General features: G+C 40.5%; 1 protein-coding gene across 2 annotated transcripts; it reads left to right on the top strand.

Annotated features, from left to right (window-relative positions):
• Window positions 1-500: 500 nt before the first annotated feature.
• Window positions 501-22302, top strand: Hrs (Hepatocyte growth factor regulated tyrosine kinase substrate). 2 transcript variants are annotated; one of them, XM_022830425.2, is made up of 11 exons: window positions 501-1009; window positions 1569-1653; window positions 9160-9414; window positions 12615-12777; window positions 13439-13934; window positions 17358-17527; window positions 17748-17964; window positions 18464-18636; window positions 18836-19010; window positions 19398-19517; window positions 19851-22302. In XM_022830425.2, the coding sequence occupies exons 1-11, from the start codon at window positions 967-969 to the stop codon at window positions 20345-20347; spliced, it is 2394 nt and encodes a 797-aa protein (XP_022686160.1). In that variant the 5' UTR covers window positions 501-966; the 3' UTR covers window positions 20348-22302. The 2 variants fall into 2 exon arrangements, with proteins under 2 accessions (XP_022686160.1, XP_022686161.1); XM_022830426.2 differs by lacking the exon at window positions 9160-9414.
• The last annotated feature ends 3122 nt before the right edge of the window (window positions 22303-25424 follow it).

The raw sequence follows: 25424 nt of genomic DNA, 5'->3' as shown, positions 1-25424 counted from the left end.
ACGATTAGTTCGTGTCGTTATACACTAAGATATTGAGGTGATTTCCTCACTTTGGAAGAATTAAGCCAATGAAGTATGATGTACTATTAAAAGACCTTAGACATTGCATTCGTCTAATTTCACATCATGTCATTGTCAGCAACAACAGCGGAACAGGAAGTAAGAAATTCTGAAACTCTATATGTTCAACGTTATAATAATTGAAGACCTGGCATATGAATTAAAGCGAAATATTTTTCATTTCTACATTGCGAGTCTTCCCCTATATTCCACCTCATTAAATCACCGCATAACAACCATTATTCCATTTTGATGCTATAACAGATATATCACCAGATGCTCTGCGCAAATTAGGTAGATCCTGTCAGCATTTTCTCGCCTTTATAAGTGGATATGGGTGATTTTTTTCTTTTATTCATATTTAAAATTGGCGCGCCACCCGGCCACATCCGTCGGCGGCTTGATTAAAATCGCAGTCGTCACAGACTACGAGTCTGATCACCACACAGGGCATGACGTAAACAGACTACTTAACGAACACAACAGTAATACAATAGCCAGTTAGCTATTCTGAAGTCCGTAAGCCAGCCGGCCAGCCAACTAGAAGTGTAGAACCGATAAGTTCTAACTGAGGATAGCTACTGCTGGCGAGTTTTGAAGAGCAAGCCACGGTCAATCAATTCGATAGGGCTGCAATTTATCATGGATATGTGTGGTACTCGGTTGTGTTGTTCGCTATCTTTCTATCGCGGCCAAGAAAATTAATTGTCGTTAATATCTAGTCTGTACGGTGTGAAGAGCACAAAAGATAGGATTGCGTACGTGTGTCTGTGTGTGTGTGAACGTGCTTTTAATTGTAGAAAAGCTTTTTTTTTTTCGAATGAATTTTACTTAGGCCGCTTAACGTGACGGACGGAATCGGGTTAATAAGGCAAAGACCTATCAAAGCCGATCAACCCGGTTAAAATGTCGTGGTTTGGCGGAGCGTCACAGTTTAATACGTTGCTTGGTGAGTAATCATTAATGATCAAGTGTTGAAAAAGAAGCAATCTACCTTCTGGACTATTTGACGCCGATCGCATTCAGCATATATGGGGTAGTTGTAAAGGGAAAATGAAAAAATTAATTTTATGAATATACTATCTATTATGCGTGCAAGCTCCTTTAGAATCCTCTGACATTGGTGTGTCAGCTTAGTTAGAGCAGGCAAAAAGGGTTGTTTTTTTGAATTTTTCCTCCAGAAACGGCTAACTAATGGCTACCTCAAAAATAGCGTTGGAGAAATATTATAAGAGATAAATTACATTAAATTGTAACATACGTCCATGATGTGAGAACAGTATCAAAGATGAGTTCAAAGAATGATTCAGTTTCATTCACTATTGGTGCCTGCTTGCGGTGTTCTAATCATCTGGGCTTTCCGTTGTAAAGCCGGCCAAACAGAGTCAAACTATCAGTAGCATCCGTATAAAAATCTTGTGCCTGTATTTACTCTTACGGAATTACAATTTATACTTAATCGATTCGTTAATAGTAAGTTAGCATTTGCTGCTTCTTGTGTTCCGCAGAAAAAGCGACAAGCACCAAGTTGCTGGAGCCGGATTGGACGATCATCCTAGAGATGTGCGACTCACTGCGATCCGGTGACTCAGAGTGAGTGCTCCACCTCGCTAAACACATATTAGACTCAATATTAATAGCAGTAATAAAAAGGGCTACAAAATGATAACCACAGTGTAACTCAGCGGTCTGCTGTGTCGACCGATTTGTTTGGCTCGGCGCAAACCACACAAGATTACGCTCGTTCAATATGGAAGGAGGCAGCGCATTAGCAGGTGGTATCGGCGCAAGAGTCAGCCATAGCATTGTTATTGAATGTTGAAATAGTAACATTTGCGTTGTGTGCCGCTCAAGCTCGTTGAAATTGAATTCTAATTCCGTCTAGTGATAATAGGCAGGTTTTATGATAATTTGATTTTTAATCTCGCATTTTTTATTTTCTTTTCCAAAATGTTGTCGTTAATAGCAGTCGCTAATATATTCGTTCAATGTATCACTGAAAACTGTAGGTACGTGGATGAAGCAATCTGTACCTAAGGAATTTTTTTACGTTCCTGTTGTACGTATATGGGGTTTTTTGAAAAAAACCTCTGAAGGATAGACATGCTCGATTTGCATTGAAACAACTGAGGAGAAACGATTTATTCTTTGGAATCACAATGAAAATTGTCAATTATCATGGTTTCCGACCCATTCAGTTATTTAATCATTTTCACAGATTATTAATACTGTATATACATATCCAAATGCTGCTCAACCATCAAAGTTTTTAGAATCTAGCTTAACTCTAGTTAGTTCGAAGCCGAGTTCCAATCGCAAACTTGTTGCAATTGCATATAAACGTTTCTCGGACAAATGAGCGCCAGTAGGAGACGTAAGCATCAATATTTGAGAAGATTCTTGAAAATCGTAAAGTTACCACCCTTATACATCCACAGAGTTAATTTACAAAATTTGATATGGTGTAAAGTTATATATGAACCCTTATTATCTTAGTAGTATCACACTCTAGCGGCAAAATTTCAAACCAAAAACAGATCACGAAGATATAACTTTATACCTTATCCTAGGTCGTCTGACGTTTGCTTCCCTCTCGTAACTAAATAAATGACTGTTTGAAAGATGTCAATAGAGCTAGTGGAAGGTTAACCAAAATACATAGCCGATGTGTATCAGAAGTAGCAAAGTTTCGTACGTGCTTACGTACAATTCCTTAAAATGCTCTTCTTAATCAATGATAGTAATTAACAATAATAACAAAAAGTGTGCATGAGTTTCTATCTGCGAAAAAAAAGATACATTAGTATGCCAACCAGTACATATGGAATAGACGCCGATTCATTACACACGGAAATAATGTACTCGTTTTGCGAATTAAGGTGACGACCAAAATATTTGTTTAGTTGAGGGACAATATGACATCTAGTCTAACGCCGTTGTTCACAGAGTAAACGCCACTGTTAATCGCCAATGTAGCGATGATATCTTAGCAGTTACTATCGTGGTGATGTTATTATCTGAACACAACTGCTACGTGGATACTTTCATGACAAATCGTATAAACGGATATGCATAAGCAAGCTTCATCATCAGGAATTTTTATTACTAACTGGTAAAAAGATTCAGTGATATGGAAACTTCACTTCATCTAAACCGTGTCAGCTTAGACGATTATAGCATCTGGTTACTCATCCTTTTCCAACACAGAACAGATTTTGAGTCCACTGAAGGCATTTTCGTGGATATTTCGGAGGCACGAATTTCCTCTTTGTTTGTGTTGTATAGTATTTAAGATGTTAAATCGAGATATGAAATTTCGATTGACAGCTGTCTACACTGGATGAACAGCACACTGGAATGCCCAGCATTTGCTTGTGGGCCAAATCGTTGGGTCTGAAAGCTCAATAATTTTTTAAACTGTAATGTCAGTTCTTACCCTTATCAGCGTAAAGATTGGTTGGATCTACATTCTTATACGACATAAGAACATTATGCTCGTAAAACAAAATAGGATTTAATTCACACGAGCTTTCTAACGAGTAATGACTTTGCATTAAAAAATTTTAAAAAAAGCTCATAATATTATCCCAACTGATCAGTGCGCTAAGAGGTTTGAGCAATAGTATAAAGACAACTTCAGATTACTAACACCGATGATGAAAAAAGGTAAATGTTTTGCGGTCCATAAGTGTACTGCTGAGATACAGTAATAGATAGCAAATAGAGCTTAATTACTGCTCAGGCAATCACAAATTTGAATAAAAAAATTTTAGAATCCAAACAATCCAATAGGGGCATCACTACTTTAGTTATAGAGAGGCGTTGAATGTTATCTGACGCTAGATAGTCTTAGTGATGCAACGTAAACGCAGATCACTCTGCCTAGATTTGCTTATTGCTGAAATGTCCATTGATTAGTTTTTACAGTCGGGTGACAATCTTTTTATTTTAGCAATTAATTACGCCCAGTGTCGATGTCCAGTGTCATCACTTAGTAACAAGTTGTTACTGCAGCTGAGTAGCTTCTGTTGTGTTCTGTATGAAGATGACAATGCCTGTGGGCATAAAGAATTTAGATAAATAACAGGTGTTGCTTGGTCGTTCGTAAAAGATGTGCATACTTACATGGCATACACATGTATATGAGAATTCATTACACATAGCAATCTTTTGAGTTAACGATAATAAGTTAATTTGTAAAACCTGTTATAATCTTATGTTGTGTAATACGGAAGAAACTTTGTTATTTTTGTTGTTTGTTTTAACTATTATCATTATCTGATTGATATTTTTAAGCAATACATGAGCTTCTTGCTTTTGTCATTATGTGCACCTGTTAGCGTACCGAGAATTTTAGGGAAAAAAGACTCATAATGGTATCATGATTAACAAATAGTTTATAAGGCAACGATATTTTGACATTTTAGTAAATGAATACATTATCGTCGAGCACCTACATCGAATTGCTTGCGCTACAGCAATTTGTACATAAAGCTTTGTCATGCACAAAAGATTTTTTTTTCTGCGTTACAAATCGTAAAGGGAATCAGAGCCCCTATCAGACTTAAGTTCAGTATATTCAAATATTATCATTATTAAATGATTAATGAATAGTCACGCCCGGAGAACATTTTTGCATAGTAAAACGGTATTCAATGTATTAGTAAGAACAAATTTTTCCCTATGCCGCTTTTTACCATAATGTCGTAATTCTAGGTTATTCAATTATTTCAGGTATATCTGTAATGAAAGTTAGGAAGCTGGACCTTTTCATAATGTATTTTTAGTACCTGTGTCCTGTTTCACACCGTATAAAGTATCTCTGTTGCCTTTTATCGTGTTTAAATATTCTCTTGTTTTTTTTTTTTGGCTACTTATGTTAAACAGCCCATCCCATTATATTTTTGCTCGGCATTTCTGCCACCGTTATAGACACACGGACATGTCTGTATATATTAAAATTCTCGGTCCAGTGATCCAAATCGATCACTTAAAGGACCTAAATTGGGCCGATTTTTTGTGGATTCCTAAAATGCCTGGGAAATTCTACACCAAAACGAAGCTGATTGGCTGAATACTTTCTGTCGTTAAGCGACAAAGCTTGCTTTCCTCTACGAAGCGTAGTGTTAATTTAGTTGGTCTGCAGATTGTAATACAGACTATTATTATTAGGTTACAGCTGTAGAAAAGATAACATAGGTGATAGCTGATTGCTAGCACATGTTTCTGGTCCATTATAGACAAGCACATTATGTAAAAGTAAAAAGTATTATAAAATTAATTAGCTTTTTGTTTTTACACAAATAAAATGTGCTCGATATCAAACGAGGCACGGAGCGAAAACCGCTTCAGTATCTATGTGTATCGATTGTTGAAGTGTTAACAGTTTTTAAGCCGAAATTGAAGCAAATATTTTTTATATTTTAAAATAGTATTACTAAGTTAAATACGCACCATATTAACCGATGATTTAACCGTTACTTTTTTTAGTAACTTCATAATTTCGTTTCTAAAAAACCTTGCAATGTTTGAGCGAAGAATTGTAACAAATGATTTTTGTATCCTTCCATTGAAACTAAATTAAGAGATTTCTGAAGAGACAGAAAAAAGGTTATAGTTGTATGATTCAAGATTGCTTTGATGCGTATAGCATCCAAATATCGAGCCTTTTTTTTATCTAACTAACTTTTTAAAATGGTTTAATATTGTTAGACCGTGGATGCTTGATTCCTTGGTCATGCCGTGGCTACTCCCGTGTTGATCCTTCCGCAATAATTTCATTAATTTTTTTTCGTAAGTAGGCGACTACTAGGATGAATCTCTTTTAAATCTAAATTTCCAGAAAAAAAATGACAAATCAGTTTTAGGCTGCTTCTTTCATTAATATATTTTATGGGCAAATTTTTTATGGGCCTGCCTAAAATTGTGCCTTTATCGTGATAAAGTTGTAAAATATACTGAATTTTTGCAGAAATTTCACTTATCTTCAAAACGTCTAGTTTGTGTGAATAAGGGCATTCTAACAGTGTAAGCACATCTACTGCTGTTAAATGGCACCGACCCATATTACCTGAAATATAGCTTGCAGCCATTTAGATAAAAAAACGGTTAATACTTTTTCGATAACTGGACATGTATATGTACACCTTATCTATTCGTGTTGCCTTTCCTTGGTTATCCTACTATTTAATTTACTGTAGTGTTGGCGATCCGAAGTGAGCTGACGTGACAACACTATATCCGCCGCTACAAAGATATGTATCTTTAGATAGCTCCTTTGGGTGGCAGCTGTTCATGTCTAAAAAACCGTACGACAAGCCCTGCGAACGTTTGCCCACAGTCCTCTTTCTTAATCGCGCCGCTTCGTTTAGTGCTAGTTAGCTCTTCTAGAAAATACGCGAAAACGACGTAAGCGGTAGAGAAAGAAGACATAAAACTTCGCTGATATTAGTTAATTTATTAGCCACGGAATCGCTGTGATGTGCTGGAGATTCTCTTGCTGCCTATCGCAGCATTTTATCTATACTACTTGATGTGGACATATTGGGTGGATCCAGAGGGAGGATGATCTCGGCGTTGAGACACGCTGTAGCTAATAACGATGACACTTACAAATCAATTGTGAATCAACAATGAAGAAGCGGGAACATTATCAGATGAAGCTGAAGGGCGTCTGCTAATAGCTGACAAATATGCAGTTACATTGGGGTTATCTGATTTTAGCCGCAACTGTAAAAATAATAACTTGGCGCAATTATAACACTACTCGAACCGACGAAGTGCAAACTCGGTGGATTGCGCTTGGTCGTTTTTCGTTACGAGTTCGAGTTAGTTACTTTATGAGTTGGATTTAACCAAGCAGTGATTATAAGGAAATGTTGCCAGGCTAATTTGCATTCACTTATTTCAGTCGAAGGACGACCCTGTATTAGAACGACACTGTTATACCTATATACAACTGTGGTTTAACCTGTGATCTTTTTGATCGCGACAAATATCTACAACGATGGTGGCGTTGTGAATCCTCGAACAAGGTACCTTGATTAGATCAAAGAGTACTTCGAATTGGAAAACCTATTTTCCACACAGAATTTCTGCTTTTTACAACTTCTATCACACGCTGACCAAATGTTTTATTTGTTGAATAGTATTTTTTTTAGAAACTTTAATGGAACGTATAGATATATTTAAGTGTTTTCACGGTGAAGCTTGTTCTGTCGTGTCTACCTCTAGTGTCCTTTACTTCGATCGAACAATCAGTTCAAAAAAATCTTAAAATTGAGTGGATACATGACACTTTAAACTTGGGCTCTCACTCGACTGTTAGCTTTCAGTGAATCTCAGCCTGTAGCTCTGCGCAGTTCTGCCAGGTCATAATCTGTCGTAAATACTACCTGCTTACCTCCAACTAACAGGGTCTTTTTAGACATACCAGCTGTTAGGTCTACATGGCCCGTGTCAGTTGGTTGAATCTAATATATAAAGATAGATCCAATGATAACACATGATTAGATTCAATGACAGATTTGTCCAATATACGATTATCAAGTCTAATTAAATGTGTGCGTATAGGTCCTGATGTCGTCCTATGTAAAAGCCGATTTTAGTGATTGGGTACCAAGCGATCATATGTAGAATAGATTAAGAGCGTTTAATAAGATGAGGTGGGTCATGGGCAGAAAGCCGTTGTTTTTAGATATAGTTGTACCATAGAAGCGCGAAATGGCGGTGTCGGCTTAAACGTTTGCATTATGTTCTGAGCTAATTTGAGCGCGTCCTACTCGCTTTTGAAAGAAGCGTTTGTCGCAGTTGAAGTTTTCGTAAATGGTGCACGCATTTTAGAGTTGCAACAATATCCTTTTTTACGATGCAACAGTTTATGACAACAATGCTCGAGATCCATGAACGACTGTTATACGCTAACTTCCAGATGTACCTCTTCATAAGATTCTATCATCCAACTATTTTGTGGATATTGTGGCTTATACGGTAAAAAAAGTAGTGCAATTGCTACGGATATAACTCGATGTTTCGAACTCGCAGCAGCAGCGCTACCTTTTATAAAAGGAATAGGTAGCCGTTTGATTTTTTCCAACGAGCCATCACTTGTGGCTGACCTTTTCAATCTGACGTTGAAATGATAAATTCGCTCCGTCTGTTTTTGCTTGAACTGTTGTGTTTCTGGTGTCCAAGCGAATTTTCAGCCCATCAAAAGCAATCAACAGTTGTCGTCGCGTATTGATTCATGTTGCTGGTTCACAAGCGACAAAAGCCTGTCAGTGGTATTACCGTTGCCAGCACTACTGGCCTCATTTGGAACAGAAGGGTTTACCAATGCAGCTTGATGCTACATATCTCCGGCTTCTTTGAATCTTTATGCCGTTCGTAAAGGTCAATATACTGCTTTACATAATACTTTGCGTCACTGGAACAATAGGCAGAAGGCCCCGTCTACCGAAATTTGAAGATGTTGCGGGTCATGATGAAAAATGCTGCAACAAGCCGAAAAATCTCGACACAATCTATTTGTTGAAATGTTTGTCTCGGCCCTTGTATAACATACGGATTTGACAATCTAGCGCAATCTGGTATTAGTACGTAGATAGCAATCGGCAGACGTAGATTGTAGAGAATTCCTGCACAGATATAACATCAGTGAATAAGTTTATGATTTCTAGAAATGGTCAATTGCCAAAAAATAGTTACCATTCGGACAAACTAACCAAGTGATAGTCCATAATAGCATGCACGGTCAAGCTTCAATATGATACCTACGAAGTACTCGTTACTATCAATATTCTCAGATTGATTTTCACCTCTTAGGTATAGAAACAATAGCGTTCTAGTGGCTTCAAACTTGAACACATAAAACTTAACCTACATCCGACTAATAGCGAGCTCATTATATGCGTGTAGTTCTATTACAAGAAACCAGCACATCACCTCCTCACGTAGGCATCTCTATCTGTCACAGCGTCGGTGTGATTTTTTTCTAATTATACTTGCATGTGTATATAAGGCTATCATACAAATTTCTTTCACATATTGCTTTGACACTATACTAGCTGAGTATTTCCAATACGTGTCGTATGGTTTTAGTCCAAAGGCGGCTTTGAGTGCGGTAAAGAAAAAGCTAGCATCGAAAAATCCAAACGTCACTTTGCTGGCTCTCCATTGCCTGGAATCAATGGTGAAAAACTGTGGCCATCCTATCCATAAGGAAGTGGCTACGCAAGCGTTCATGGATGATCTAAAGGAGATTTGTAAAGCTACCCCGTCGGGACCTGTCAGGGACAAGGTGCTTGAACTAATACAGACGTGGGCACACGCCTTCCGTAAGGAGCCAGCGTACAGGTGAGAAATGTTCTTCGCTGAATCGGATTCCCATCAACTCTGAAACAACGATCGTATTCGACGTTTCATTGTATTAGTGTATCAACAACAATAACAGTTAGATGTGTTTGTTAATGAAGTAAATTGTTAGCATAGTGTGCTATAATACAGTTATGCAACGAGATGAAGCTTAGGTGCTAAGCCCTGGATTAGTGATACATTTCAATCGTAAAAAAAAAATGTAACGTGTTTCCGAATTAAAAACATGCGAACTTTTTAGGCATTCGTAAACTTGTTGTTAAGTTACACTTCAAGCCGATACACACCACACACACTGTACACACATCCACATACTGCTTTTTAGTATATATATATACACGTATACGTCTTGACTGAACGCTAAAACAGTCAGCATCGTATAAAAATGCACGTAGAACTACTTGACTCCTGTAGACAACGTCAAAGTAGTTTTGAGCGCGTTAAAGCCATAAGCGGGTAGAAATCTAGCAATTTGAAGAACGAAAGTCTGGTGGCTGGCCGAAGGCGTTTTGGTGAGCTACCTAAGCCTAACACAGCTGCGCTGTTTGTGCATTTGAATATGCGATTCAATACTATCTTCTCTTTAGCCTCCTCTTGAGAGTAGCCTCTTTTCGAATTTTCTCTTATCCTTTTAACGTTACGAGAACTCACATTACGTATCTTGAAGGATGTCTCAAAAAAGTTCGGCTTTCCTATTCGTTTTGGTTCCTAAATGATGTCTTAGAACGGATATCTCAAAGTTTGTTCTCCAATGACACTATAAATGAGTTAGCCAAGGAGAGTTACTTGCCTAAGTCGATGAAGCACTTTGTTGGCTCGCGCAGAGTTACCTGGTAGTGCATCTGCTCACAGTGGATATATTTAATAACACTACTTATTAGTTTGAGTTAATTTATAAGAGCACAACGCATTCCGTTGGATTCTGGGCAGTTTCGTCCAATTCTCAGCCCAGTCTTTGGCCTTATCGCTACGAGGGATGATATTATCCGTTAAAACATGTTGCTCTTCATGCAATTACACATTGTTTTAGTATGCATTATATATTCATTGTGTCATACAATACGATTGGCCGAGAAGTATTTTATTTCTTACTCCCATCGAGTTTACACAATTACCGTTTGTATATTTCTCCGTCTCACCCTAATTTCCTCAATTGTTTATCCTAGCTTCGCCACTCTATTCAAATTAATGTTCATAGCACATAAAATCCCAATGCTGTATTTTTATCAAAGAAAAGTTGTCAAAGACAAGACCAATCAGATCGACGTGTACACGACAATCCGTCATTTCTTCAATAGAGCTTCTCTCCGACAGCTCGTTGAGAATTGCGCTGGGACAGAAGCCGCTTGAGGTTTGGAAGCGATACGACCTCGACATATTTCGTTAGTTTAACATTACTCCGGTCACCCATGGGCGATGTTCCTCTTCTGTGTCTTCAGCGTCAGCAAACCGCTAGCAAGACGCATTTTCGTTTTTTGCAAGTAGTGTTATTATTTTTAATTTGAACAGAGACGAGTCAGCTGATATGTATGCATGCTATACGATTGCAATAGAAAAGAGATAAATACGCGGACCGAAGCGGGCTGAGATATTTGTAGCATTTAGCGAACGGATAAAAAACCCGTCGATTCTGTATTGAAGAAGGGGGACCTCCTGTGCTCACATCGGTAATGGCATTTTGGGAATGGGAAAGCAGATGTACTAGTAAGTTACTGGAGAAGTTTTTCTCGTTAGCTGTCCATAACAGCGATACCAATTAAGAGAAGCTGCTTTGCTTCTCGTGACGACGGGAGTATACCTAGGAGGAAGGTGCGGAAAACGTCAGTTTAGAGGAAAATACAAGAAAATGGTGTAGGCTCACCATAGATTGAATGATATGGTGTAGTGATTCGCACCAAGCCGAAAACGCCTCAACTTTGACGCCGTCTAATTCGAATCAGGCTGACAGATGACGACTAATTAGAGCTGTACTTAGACATACGTATATAAGGACAAATACATACACACATATATGCATATACCCAAGGGCCATACGCTCAGACAGGTAATATAAAGACATATATACGCAAATGCACAGGTACACGCTCTATGTCATTCATGCCGAAAGGATTCCGTGAGGTCCGTATTACGGCTTTGTGGGGTTGTCAGAACCATAACTGCCAACGCTGTCTTCTAGCTTCTCTACCTACATACAAGTGTAACGCTAATTTCGTCTACTAATGTTCCTTCCATTAACTCTCAATTCATAGTATCTTTTGTCGAATGTAGCAATGAATAATGACGGCAAGCATAGGAATCATCGATCTGGCAAATTTAAAAAAAATTCAAATAAAAACCAAACCGTTGACTCGAGCGTGACACAAGCTACTTTCGCTGCTGCTGACGATTTCCTGCGATGAAACGATCGAACTTTGTTGGTTGTAATGGATTATGGTCAGCGACAAGGTAACGACAGATACGCGCCCGCTGCTGGCACACAAACGCAGCTGAATCAGAAACAGAAGGAGAAAGGTAATGATAAATCAATACGGGCATGCGTAAGGTGTGCTGTTTCTTGATTGATACCGATTGCAGCCATGCTGGGCCTTTCCTCCTCCTCGAAGGATAACCGGATTTGTTACGGGTCTTTGGACTTTCCCGTTGATCGTCGTCATTTTTTCTCGAGTTCAGCGAATTTTCGCCCATGCCTGGTAGCAAAGCTTCTGGCTTAGCACAGCCAGCCACTGTCGCTGCTACCATTGGGTAATAGCGTTCTATGAGTTGCTGTGTTATTATTATTAGATAAAGGACGTCCATGTTGGGAAGGTCCTTGTTGCGACATAGCACTACTCGCGACATTTCTGTACGGCGCCCTCGTTTGGCCACGCTGCTGGAACAGCCGTTTAGACGTTTCGTACAGTGTAGAAATTGTTCAGTGAAACGTCAGATCGCAACGAGCGTTGGTGCCGACAAGACGCTTCGGAGTAATTGTTTTCGTAGTTGATGCCTCGAGCGCCCTGAACACTAACGATTCGCGGATACAAAAAGAAAACAAAACAGCAATCGATAAACAACAGCGCTAAAGTAAAAAAAAAAAAAGAAAACAAAAAAAAAGTGCAGTACACGTAGGTGATTACGATGGCGCTATCACTTTGTATGGCCATGCCATTCACCGTTGCCCCGTTGTCTGATCCGTATTTCAGAGCTGTGCAGGACACGATGACAATTATGCGAGCGGCTGAAGGTGTAAAGTTTCCGCAGCTTAAGGAGAGCGATGCGATGTTCTCAGCGCAGGTTCCTCCAGAATGGGAAGATGCTAACTGCTGTCACCTTTGTAGGGCGCAATTTTCAACGTTCAATCGCAAGGTAGGTTGCTCTTCGCTGGATGAAGAGCGAAGTACTGCATAGTTTATAGGTGAAGTTGCCTCGTTCTTGAGCGGGTTCATATGCATAGTGTTCCAAGAGAGTCATGTTCTACAGAAGTATCGTTGATGGCGCATGTAGTTGAAGACCGATTTTTTTCTTTATATACGCGACGTGAACTGCTTGTTTTCTCTCTATAGAAACTAATTAGCTTGAAACTAGTATTGTTTGCTACTGATACTCAACGCGAGGCCAGATTTTGGCGACTTTCAGGTAAGGTTCAAAAGGTAAGCAAAGTAGGGCAAGCACATCGAAAAACTGCATGGCTTCTATGGCATATGCGTCTATTCGTATAAACATTTACGCCTACCGCCTTTCACTTACCTTCATCTGGATAGCCTGAATATATTATCAGGATCGCGTCTACTGTAGTTTCTTATCCATATCCGGCGGGAGAACCTCGTACGAATGTCCGCATGCATCTACATTGAGTTTGTTATGCAGAGTATTGAGTCTTAAGAACTAGTTGTTAATAAATAACGTACACTATCGGTGTTCTTCATCGATTACTTATACCATTACAGTTCACTATTAATGCATAATAACTGATTACAAGATTACATCTGTTTGTATCTTGTTACTACGATTATCGATTAAATTTTAGCACCACTGCCGTAAATGCGGGCAGGTGTTCTGCGGCAAATGCTCCAGTCAAACCGCGGCTCTACCAAAGTTAGGCATCGAGAAGAAGGTTCGTGTATGTGACACCTGTTTCCTCGAGGTCTGCCAGGACGAACGAAGCGTCCATTTGAGCTCCGTTTTACGAGGCCCTATGAGTACTATGCAGGGTCCAACGGTTCGAAGTCCAACGAGGGCTTCAGGTCAAGGAGCTGCGACTACCGTTGAGCAACAGACTGTCGCTGCCAAAGAATCCAAACTCAAAGAAGCGCAACTTCGCGAGGAGGAAGAACTACAGTTGGCCTTAGCGCTAAGCCGGAGCGAGGCCGAGTACCACAATCAAAGGGGAACCACTCGCCCAACCACTGTTCAGGATGACACTAATAGCAGAACAGTCGACGATCGGAAGGAGAGCGAAACCCCGACCGCGGGCCACTGGGCAAACAACCACAACAACAGTACCAGCAGCACTTACCCGACAGGTCGGTGCTATGGCCACAGCGGATACAATCGATTATAGGACGCGTAGCAAAACCGTAGTGATATAATGATTGCTAGGAGAGAGCTGTATGTTTTTGTTTAATACGTACGTTAATAGATAAGGGTAATAATAGTGATTATGTGTGTGCCTGGAAAAAGCTCTTGTTAAATGATGATATTTATTTCTTTTATTTGTGATAAGACCCGCTTGTAATGTCTATGCAATTTTTTTCGAGCTCGTTTTAGGGAAAAGCGAAAAATGAGATGGCAATGCAAATGAAAATGTGTTACATCGTATTTCGGAACCAGCAATAGTCACAAAAAGCAAATGACTTCTGTGGCGGGCAGATATAGCGTAAGCGAAATGTAGGTAAAGTACAGAGAAAAAATGCTACCGTGCCAAAAAGAGGTATCGAAAATCTGGCCTTATACCAATTGTATATGTCTTAGTCGTCCAAATTTTAGCTATCTCTCCTAAAGCAATCCCCGCCGTTGTTCGAAGTGCGCATGCCACCGTTGATTTTGGTTATCAGGCCCAATTATAGTCATAGAACTAAGCTCTGCCGTGGTTATTATTAAATGTCGTTATCGTCTACAAACATTTTCGCTTCAACCGTTTACTGATTGTGGGGAAAATAAGCTTCAGGGGTTTAGACCAGATGGATACGGAAGTTGAAGCGAATCCAGCATCAAGTTTTCCTCCAGAGTGGGCGATACAAGTGATGATGTGTGAAAGACGAACTCTCCCCGAGCTCAGGCCGATTTTGTCGGACAGCATCGGGTAGTCGTCCTGGGAATACTCCTAACTACTTGAGAAAGAGGAGGAATGCAAGGCTGACCGTTGAGCTGTACTTTGCGACTCGCCTCGGTCTGGGCTCGCTTTTTGTATGTATGAGATGCTTGATTCTTCCGCAAACAACCTGAGAGTGATTGAGGATAGTTTTCCAGCGAGAATACCTTCTCGTTTTCGTCCTTATTACAAATACTCCAGAGGATGAATTAGTTTCAGAACTTCCTCGTTCAACCGTGAAATGATGAGTGCCTTTTGTTGTGTACTCGCTATCAGCTTGGCCTAGCCCCACAGACCTTCTATTGTATAAACGCGATTTGTGAGTGTTGAAATCGTATGTTTGACTTAATGTACTGTTTCACTCATCTTCCTTCGGGGGATATTGTTCCCTATTGTAAGGGTTTTCGATTCTTCATTTCTGTTTTTTCTTCAAATAAAAGAAAAACGAAACATAACCGAAGGTTTTTGGTGTGTACTTTTGAATTTTTTTTTTTCAAATATGAAGTCCACTTTTAAATGCGATAATAGCAAGTGCAGTCTGCGAGCAGCAGCCAGGCAAAAAGGTGCGCTACCACGAACGTGGTTATTATTTCTTTGAACCGTCATGTAGTGATTTTCGTCCCGTACACGCATAAAGAAAAGAACTTTTGTTGAAAGTAGATGCCATGCGATAGTAAGCGACGGGAAAGAAACAAGCTTTATGCAAAAAAAAACTTGAAAGGGAAGAGTATGAAAGGAAGCATAGTGAAGTCTAGATAAACCGACGTCTTTGCCCAATAAAGCGCAACGCTATATGGTTCCCTAGAATGATTCTATATATACAAAATATGTCAAAGATGTGATTTTTATCACGGTACCTTCTTTTAGGCGTAACTGAGATGTCACACTGGTCTATAGAAGAAAGAGACACGTTAATTGCAACAGAGAAATGTGTTGGTTTTTCTAAATGCATAGGAGGCTTAACTATTGTCGAGCGGATTTCAGCTTCGAGCCAACAGTAGGAGGTAGAAAAAACAACCTTTATCATGTTGGCCTTTGACTTAACTATCCCGTCTGTCTAAAACGAAGCGGTACATTGGTTTGGCGGCCCACAATGGCTTTTGCTGGTAAGCTTGAAGGTAACGAAAATAAAGTGTGAATCAAATATTCGGGAATGCGTGACGTTCCATTCGTAGTACCATCCCAGGCTTTTCGAGGGTACTTTTTTTTTTTGTTAAAATACCGCTAGCATTAGCCAAGAAATTAGAAATTCTGTAAAGGGAATAGCGTTCCTTGAACAAGACCGGCAAAAAAATTATATTTTGCTTATCGAAAATAGAACAGAAATCAAGCAATATTTATGTGCGACACCATATATATATGACCGTATAGGTCAGGTTAACTAGCATTGCGATCATAATGCGATGTTGTTATTACCTCACCTCAGCGTTCTTCTTATTCAGCGGATTCAATTTAGCTCGAATTGAGGGTTCCGTCACAAGTTATATTGGGATTGTCGAAAAGGCACGGATCATTTCAAAACCAAAACTCAAGCGAATAATATTACTAAACTATATGTCCTTTTGATTTATGACATTGTGTAGTTTTTCTCGTGGTATCATCACTGTACAACTTCTGTGTTTTCCGAGCGAAAAGTAGCGACAAGCAACTCTTGCATTCTGCCATTGAAACTAGATTAACAACTAAATAGACGATAGCCTGATATGGCCTAGATTCTTACCGAGTAACAAAAGATTCATGGGGTTTGGTTTGTCATTGTGGAAAGCGACGTCTGTGCTATTTACAAGGTTCACTTGATTTGTTTCAATGGCTCGTTGTTTGTTGACACTAAAAACCCAAATAATCATTTCGCCTAACTGCAGACACTCACAATTTCACCTTCTTTGGCCTCAGTTTAGGATTTGCTGCAAACTATGGACAACTTCATTGTTTTATTACTTGTAATTAACCGCTTGCGACTTCACTGCGTTTCCGTAATGTTTTTCAGGTGGAAATACGACATATTTTTTTTGCGTCACTTCGTGTAATGTCATGTCGTCTTTATCATATCGATTTTATCTATAGATTATATAGTTAAATAACAACTTAAGTCTAACAGTGGATACCTGGTCCCTAGGGGATGCCGCGAATACTCACGGGTTAGTCTTGCAGTCGGTTTGTGAGCTCTTTTCGTAACTGGTTGATCGAGTAGGAGTAGGCTCTTTCACATGGAAATTTTTACAACAAAAGCGCACCAAAATGCATCTTCCTTATAAATCGTCACATAGTTTTTCATGGAACTGGACAGCATTTTGGACAGGCATGTAATAAGCCTGTAGATGTCCTTAAGTCCATAATGTAAGCACATCTATACCTGTTAAAGCTTAACTTTTAAATGACACCAACGCCGACTTATGTCACCCCATTTAGCTAGAAAAATGGTCAATACTTCTTCGACGACCCGATATCCGACCGTGATAGCGCAGTGAGGACGTAGTGGGATAGCTTCAAATGTGAACGTTCGCACACTTTCCTTCGTGAAAGAGCCGTCTGAAGCAGTGTTCAATGACTTAAAAACATACACATAGTTACACGTATAACGTAAAAAAATAGGAATTTATCTTATTTTGTGCTTTTTGCCTCTATTGTCGAATAGAACTAGTGGAAGCCAATGCACCGACACGTAGCGAGTGCGGTTCAACGACAGGATCAACGGAATCCGAGTTAACCCATTATTTCGATCGAAAGTACTGGGATGAGCGAAGCCATCGGCAGGGGGAAAACGATACGCCTAAACACTCGAGTAAACCTCTCGAAGGCGCATTGGTATGTAACTTCCTCAGTATGTTTTTGTTGGCGTATCGCCGTCAGTGTCTATACTATTGCGTACTCTTGTATACCGCAAGCGTATTTTAGGGCTAATTTTACTGCAACAATAACAATTTTTAGCAAATGAATGCTGCAGTAATAACTAGTACGACATATTCTTGTGCGGCATACGTTGGACTTATTTGGATTTTGTTTTGGTGCACCCGCGTGCGGCCAGCCCACACCGACGGTGCCGCTGGTTGGAGCCGATGCCGGAGACAACTTTGAGCAGATGCTTGAGAAGACACTCGACACGTTCGAAGTTAGACTGCGGTCCAACGTCATGCGCGGACGGCCGGTTGCTAATGATTCCTACGTGCAAAGCCTCTTCGTCCAGATCTCGTCCTTACACGCCCGCCTATTGCAGTGCGTGCAAGAAACTGACGACCAGCGCGGTAGGTTATAGTGACCAGAGTCAAACCTGAGAACAGAGTTGATGAAATTGTGAGTTAGTCATTGAGTCACGTGTTTATGAAAAAATCGTCTTTGCTTTCGTGATAGGGCAACGATAACATGTTTGTCTACTGAAGTTAGAAACACGAGGCAGTTTGGTTCGAATCCGGGTTTCGAGTTGGCAGGCAGGGGCCAACCGTCTGAATCACGCCCACCGGCTAAACTGCCGGACGTAGAGCTGAACACACTTAATTCCTGCACATACACACAAAAGAAAGAGGGACGGGCATTCCTACTATTGACATTAGAAAAGAAACTAACGCAAGTAAAATACCGATCCACATGCGTATCCCTTCGATATTCCTGGAAAATGCCGCTGTACAAAAAGGCGATACACAATATTTTCACGCTGACCAATTTCCTCGAACACTGTAAATTACGTATTTGCTTAATCACGACGTGGTTTTTACGTACTGTTGCTGCTCGTTGTATTCATTATAGCTTACTACGAAAGTCTTCAGGATAAACTACAGCAAATTTGGGATGCTCGAGCTGCCCTCGATGCGTTACGAGAAGAGAATCGCGAAGAAGAACGGAAGAGGCAGGAAGAAGCCGAGCGAGCCCGACAAATGCAGATGGCACACAAACTCGAAATTATGCGACAACGGAAACACGTAGGTTTAGAGAATATTACATGGTTTTTACAAACATGTGCTGCTTTGCTAATAGTGTGGGTTAAGCGCTGTACAAGCCCTACAAGAGAAATATGTTCAAAGCTTTCATCAGAATAGTGCTAAGTTTCAAATCTGCGTCTTTGGCTCTCAGCTTCTAATCTCCAATACCATCCTCTGTGATTGATTTTGGCCGATATAGGAGTATCTTCAATATCAACACCAATTAGCGATGTCAAAAATTCAGGAGCAGGAGATGGCTTACCGTGCTGTCGGAGCGCCTCCACCGTCACTTCCCCCCGGTACCATGGCGATTCCACCATCGACAGCACCTGGACAACCACCTGTGTACGCCCCTCAACCGCAATATCCCCCTGGTAGGTTACTACGCATTTAAATAGAACGCTCACGTTTCACAGCCTAAGCTGTTCTCATACATCACTACATCATGCGGCAATATCTTCATCACTTGGCTATTTTAAACCAATCCCGATTTTTTCGTGTCATCTTGCTTGCCAACATTTCACTACTACTTTTGCCCAGAGCGTGAGTCTGCTGTCTGTTTCTTGACTTCAAGTTGACAATAAGATGTATAATATTATGTCAACCTCATCCGTGCTCCTTATAGCCTGCACCAATAATTAACGACGTTTACAAGGCAAATACATCGAATAAACGTATAAATGTACAACAGTTGAAAACATGTTGTTTGTCGGTGAGTGTCTTTGTACGTGTTACCTGAGATTTTTTTGCATCTGATGCAGGAATGTTGCCGCCAGGTCAACAACTTCCCGGCCCTTCACAACAGGTGATGCCTCCTCCAGCTCTTCAACAATACGGCTCACAACCTCCTGTGTCACCTCCACACAATGCAGTCCAATCTCGTATGTATTAGCTTGGATTCGCACAAGAGCCAAACATGGGAATATCGGACAGCTGACCGAAAGACCATAATAACCTTATGAGCATTTAAGTAATCAGTACCTGCAATGGTTGTTCTAGTGGTTAGCTATGCTATAATCATGTGATATGTGGCAGTGAAATAAACTGGTGATAAGTCCATATACGTGTACGGTTTTCACGGAAAATTATATTAATGGACTTCGTTTTATTAAACAGTCGTTGCCTAGGAATCTGACGTCACGTCTTCAATTATATGTATATAGATATATTTTCGCTTCCGCTCTGAATTATTTTGTTCTATTTTATCTATTCAGCTGTTAGCACAGAACCGATCCCGCTACCTGGACCCCACGGTGTCACAGCAGTGACTTCGTTCTACGGTCCAGCGCCTAGCTCTACCGTTCCTCCTGTACCGACGACCGCTGCCCCTGCCCTGGCAGTCGCCGCTGCGACAGGCCAACACCAGACACCAATGCAGACTGTTCAACATCAACAGCCTACTTCAAGTGCGTTAGGTCCCGGCCAGGGACAGCCGGCATTCGAGCCCTATAGCGTCGTGCACACAATATCCCAGCTTCCGGCTCCACCGCAAACGCCTTTGCCTCAGCCGTGCGCACCTCCTCAGACTCCAACTCCGACGCCGATGCAGCAGCAGTTGGCACAGCAACCGCCTCCGATTCAGTCACCTCAGCAGGGCCCACCACAGGAGTTGAATTTGCCTTCGGTGCCAACTCACGAGCCTGGCGGTGATCGACGTCCCGTAAAGCATCATCCGCAACCTGCTGAAGAGCAATTAATTTCCTTCGACTGAGCAGAGGAATGAATTATCGAGGAAAGTGGACTTGGTACCTTGTGGTTCCTTTTGTTGATCGATTGCTTATCAATAAGATCGTTAGTGCGTCTAGTAGCTGCTTAAACACAGCTGCTAATGGTAACAAGCAAGAATAACCATTGAGGGCAATATGTGGTTTAGGGATGTCTGCGGGTAACAAGCCTGCAAATACGATCGAGTTGATACAAGCTGCGCGAAGCCGCCATGGCGGCGTATCGTAGAGGCTCTCTCGCTTGATGACCGGCGGTCCTGTCTGATTAGGAGCATATGTGTGTAATACTTGTCGTATGAATGCTTGGGTAGGAGTTGGTCTCTTGGTCGAACGAATTTGCGGTGTAGGATAGAATAATGATGAGTACACGCAAGCAGAACATATTCACAATAGCCGCGAGTACATTTTTAGATCATCATATTGGGTTGTTACGTTTATGAATTATGCCCATGTAGTATTACCAAAGTATTTAATCGTCCTAATGCTAACAGGAACTACAGGAACGGATTTCGATGCAGACTTTCTTCACAAGCCAATAACTGCTACTGAGGCGCTCCTATTCTGCGCTCAATATAGAACCCTCATCGAAGAAGTTCGGCAAAAACCTAAAAATCCTATTGTCAATGACAACCCGGGCAGAGTGAAACGGCAAAGTAGATAGTGACCCGCCCAGCATGGTGAAGTAAGGAAAAACGCGTCCTGAGAGAATACAATAGGCGCGTTGCTTTTGCTTTTTCAAGTCTTCGGAAGACGGCTTTGAAGCTGTAAAGACCAAGGAGCATTAGGTAGTAATGTGATGACCATTTGAACAGTTTCTGTGTTGGGGCTGACTTCATTCTCCGGTTGCCGAATATGCAGCAGGTATCGAGTTGTGACAAAGATGATATCTGCTTAAAATGGTGGAAATCAGAGCCACCTATTAGGGTAGATTATAAAAAAAAATAGTAAATAAAACTTTCGAAGTAGCAAGAATCAGTAGCCCGCATTGGCAGCCGTTCAATGCAGCACATCCCCGCAATGATCCGCATATAATGTCACTAGCGTTTCGTGTTTGACGACACGAATTTCGTTAAGTCTTGCCGGTTTTCACTTTTAGACTTCCTCTCTGTTTGTCTCTTTTTATCTAGCTAATCAGAACGTTTATATTGATTCTATCAATGATTACCGTTGTTGAGTTGCGCAGCTTTGAGTTATTGTTACCTAACCAAGGGGGAGATAGAATCCGGGATGACATGTTTTAGTATCTGTCTGAAACGGAAGCAATGTAGTGGTTACATGTATGATGTCGTACAGTGTCGTAGAGACAGTCCGCCAGGCGACCTTTTGTGGCCGCGTAATCACCTACAAACGGTCACATGACAAAGGCCGAACAAACGATCGACACAAAGCCGCGGCACGATGGCAGGCCGTCGATCAGCGTGCAGTGATAACATTTTTCGCGACCTAGACAGCCCAACAAAGGACACCAACAATGCCGGCGACAAGCTAAGTTTACGAATGGCTAATTATCCGAAGTTATTGCAGTGGTAGTGTCCAATAAAGTAAGAACAGTATGTGCAACTAAAAAGGTGTAAGTAGCGTAATATTTCGGTAAATGGATTATGATCAAAGACAACGGCAAAAAGAACCCACCTGCTAAAGACACATATATACATACTTGTGAAAAGATTTCATAGGCGGCTGGCAGACAACTAGTCTAGAGGGATATGTTAAGAAATTATAGCAAAGGACCCAACTATAGGAAACAGGTGAACGCAATGAATACTATATACATACTATGGTGATCGATGATGGCCTTGCGATGTTGAAGAGCAGCATGCTGACTGCCGTAATGCTGTCCATTAATACATAGAATCATGATGTTATCTTAAAGGCGGACCTCGGCGTAACAGAAAAATTATGCATCACTGAAAACTAAATAAATATTTACTTGCTTTCCATAGATGATTGCTGGTAATTATCTAATTACTAACTACAAGTATAATAACAATGATAGGCGTTTAGTCCCTATAAGATGTAGTTCAATCTACAATGTGTTTATCACCTTTGACCCCGTATCGACGACATAAATCGGGTGTTATCATACGAACATATATGGAAAAAAAAACAATATAATAGGCTTGTAGCTTTATATATAATAATAATATAATAGGTTTATAATAGGTTAACGGTCTTGTTGTAGCGACTAACCTAGCTTATTTAGAATCTCACCTAGTTTTTACATTACGGAATGTTAGCGCTTTTTCAACCAATATTCTAATAGTATTTTGCTTCAGCTCAGCTTGCTGCGTGTGAGCAGATACATAATTTGTTCAACAGTTCTACAAATGGGTCTTTAAGGACGTGAAACATATTAGGTTTTACGCGATTCCAAGATGCTTTTCTGAGTCTGTCCGATTTCGCATAGTAGATCATCAATACGCAGAGGTTTATTTACCGGGACGACAGATTCATATCGTAGACAGTTTGGTGACTTGTCTGCTTGCTCCGAAGTTCTCCGAAGCTATACCGGTAAACAGTAAATTTGTTTCCCTTGCTGTGCTAAAAAATCCAAACCCTAACAACATCTACACACTTTTTTTAAGGCATGGAAATCTAAGGCGTAGCTAGAAGAACTATTTCAACAATCTTATGGGATTTCAATGATACTTTCGTTCAACTTACCTCTTGGTAATATGGCCCGGTATTGAGAATCTACATAACTTGAAAGAACATTGCGCAATACCAAAATAATACGTATTATACAATACGTAAGTCCATGAAATCAAGGGATGAATCGTAAATGAAGCCAAGGAATAAACGCTCCCGAAAAATCAACATGCAATACACAGATGATTGTTAAATTAGTAGATTTATAAATTAGTAGACTTCATCTTTCAATCAATGGTTTTCATCTCTTCTCGATTGGAATTTGATAACGGTTTTCATTTAACGGTATTGCGGAATGCCTGCAAAGGTGATGTTTCTAGGCTAACAGGTCGATGGCATTTTCTGCTGAGCTGTCTCTATATCTGCTTATTATCTTACCCCCCCCCCATTTGAAGTAGCTTTTTTTTATTAGCCTTAAACATGCCCAACCCAATCAACGGCGATCCTAATTATAGGAAAAGCAGAAAATGAGGATGGTCAGCTCTCGGAATAGCTTTGAACAGCGGTCATTTCGGTAGAAAATAGACGCACGGTTTTTTTCTTCTAACATTTAAAGACCTCAACAGCGCTTGGAAACGCAATTCGAAAGATTTTTACCAACGCCTTTGTCTGTACACCTAAAAAACAGCACGACTAGGCCTTCTTGAAAAACACTAGCTTTACGTAATCTATCCATTTGAAGTGTGTGGCCTACTGGAATGTGCTCCACGTGTTTGCTTTAGAAAAATAACATTGTGCTTGTATTCTATGGAGGTGTTTTATGAATAAGTTCATCGCAGGTTTCGTTCATGGTTTACAGAAGTCTTCTGTTATAACTGTATTATTCGACTAGTCGCGGCTCGTGTCGTTCGCCCGGCGATATCCATCGGACCGCCAAACAGACCCCGTATTGCGCACAAACGGTTGGGTCTATTCAAACACAGGCGGATATTCATGTTTAAATCAACATGAGTAGGAAAAATAGCACCTTGTTGACTTACTCTATTGCACTAGTACATTCTATCCCATGGAAAGGAGATTCCCGCATTGGCTCATCGTTCTGTTGACAACAGATACGACCAGATCCAAAATGCTCACTTGTTTTTTACTCTATCGATGGTGCTGCTCGATCTATAGTAGAAGAAGTAACCTTCTTTATTTACCTTTCGAGAAACTGAAAGGTGATACACTAACGCTCCCTTGTTGTAGCAGGCGAAGGCCCAGGACAGCGAATGGTTTCCAGTTTCGACCTTTTTCTGCATGGCGCTTTTTAACACTGCTCCGTGGACTAACCAGGGGATAGGACTCGATACCATTAACCTGCAGGTATCAAGCCGCAAAAAATAGAGTAGAAGAGGAGTTAGGGAGAGCAGCTTTCGGCTAGGATAGCGTTCGATTGTTGGCACTCGAAAGGACACTGTTTATTCGTGATGCAATAAGCAGGGTAAGCTAGCTATGAGATATCAAAGATGCAGTTGGCACATTGCGCTTTTTCGAGCGGCAATGAGCTGATCTAGTTACTTCGTTACCGTTAGAAACTTTTCCTAGTTGAGAATTTTCGCGAATATGGATTGAGGTGCTCCCCGTCAAAAGCAGGAAAAAAGACCGCCCACTTTGTGACGCTATATAGGTACGAAAACTAAGAGTGATTCTACAAATATTCCCAGGCGCGCTCGCATTTGAAGACGAGGTACCATTCGTTCTTGTTTGTGTTTCATGTGGAGTTATAGCAGCGGCCATAACAAGAAAAATACTAAGCGCGGCTGTGACAGCAGTTGCTGCGAACCTTCTCTATTATTTGAGTTATTTAACTAGGAACTGAATTTTTACGGAACAGTCTTCAACGCATCTTTCCTATTCCTATACATAAACGCGATGAGATTGTACGGAGCTAAGTAGCTTTGAAAAAGTCGCATAACATTGTCTAAGGTAGAATAGCGATAGCTTTACTGTTTACACATTGAAGGAAACGCTTTGAAGGCTTGTCAACAGTCGTACACTTACCATTTACGTGACCTTATTTCGTGTCGCTACGGCCATTTTTGTTTAAAAGAAACTACAAACAAATGAGGCTCTGCTTAGAAGAAAACAGCCGTCTGGAGCAATGATTAATTACTGTAGTAGCATCGGGCGTAAAATTAGAAGAACATTTTGATTATATTGGCTGATATTTTTTTTTTCAGTCATCGTATTAGATCAACCGTTGCCGAGCGACAGCGGACGAAGTCATGCAAACAGTTTGTTAAATCTCGAAGTTAATCAAAGACTTTGTTAATTGTGTTATATTGAACACAGTAAGTTATTGACTAGACACGTGGTACCTGTTGAATTAATTTCAGCTAGCGGGTTGAAAGGGTAATGTCATTTTTTCCTTGCAGTAGTAATAAATGGGGTACGTGTTACCTTCATAATCAGTTGGTTTCATAAAAGCCCCCT

This window comes from Varroa jacobsoni, unplaced genomic scaffold, assembly GCF_002532875.2.
Source record: "Varroa jacobsoni isolate VJ856 unplaced genomic scaffold, vjacob_1.0 scaffold_273, whole genome shotgun sequence".
NCBI lineage: Eukaryota > Metazoa > Arthropoda > Arachnida > Mesostigmata > Varroidae > Varroa > Varroa jacobsoni.
The sequence above is the reverse complement of the archived record's forward strand: the minus strand, read 5'-3'. Positions and strand labels throughout refer to the sequence as shown.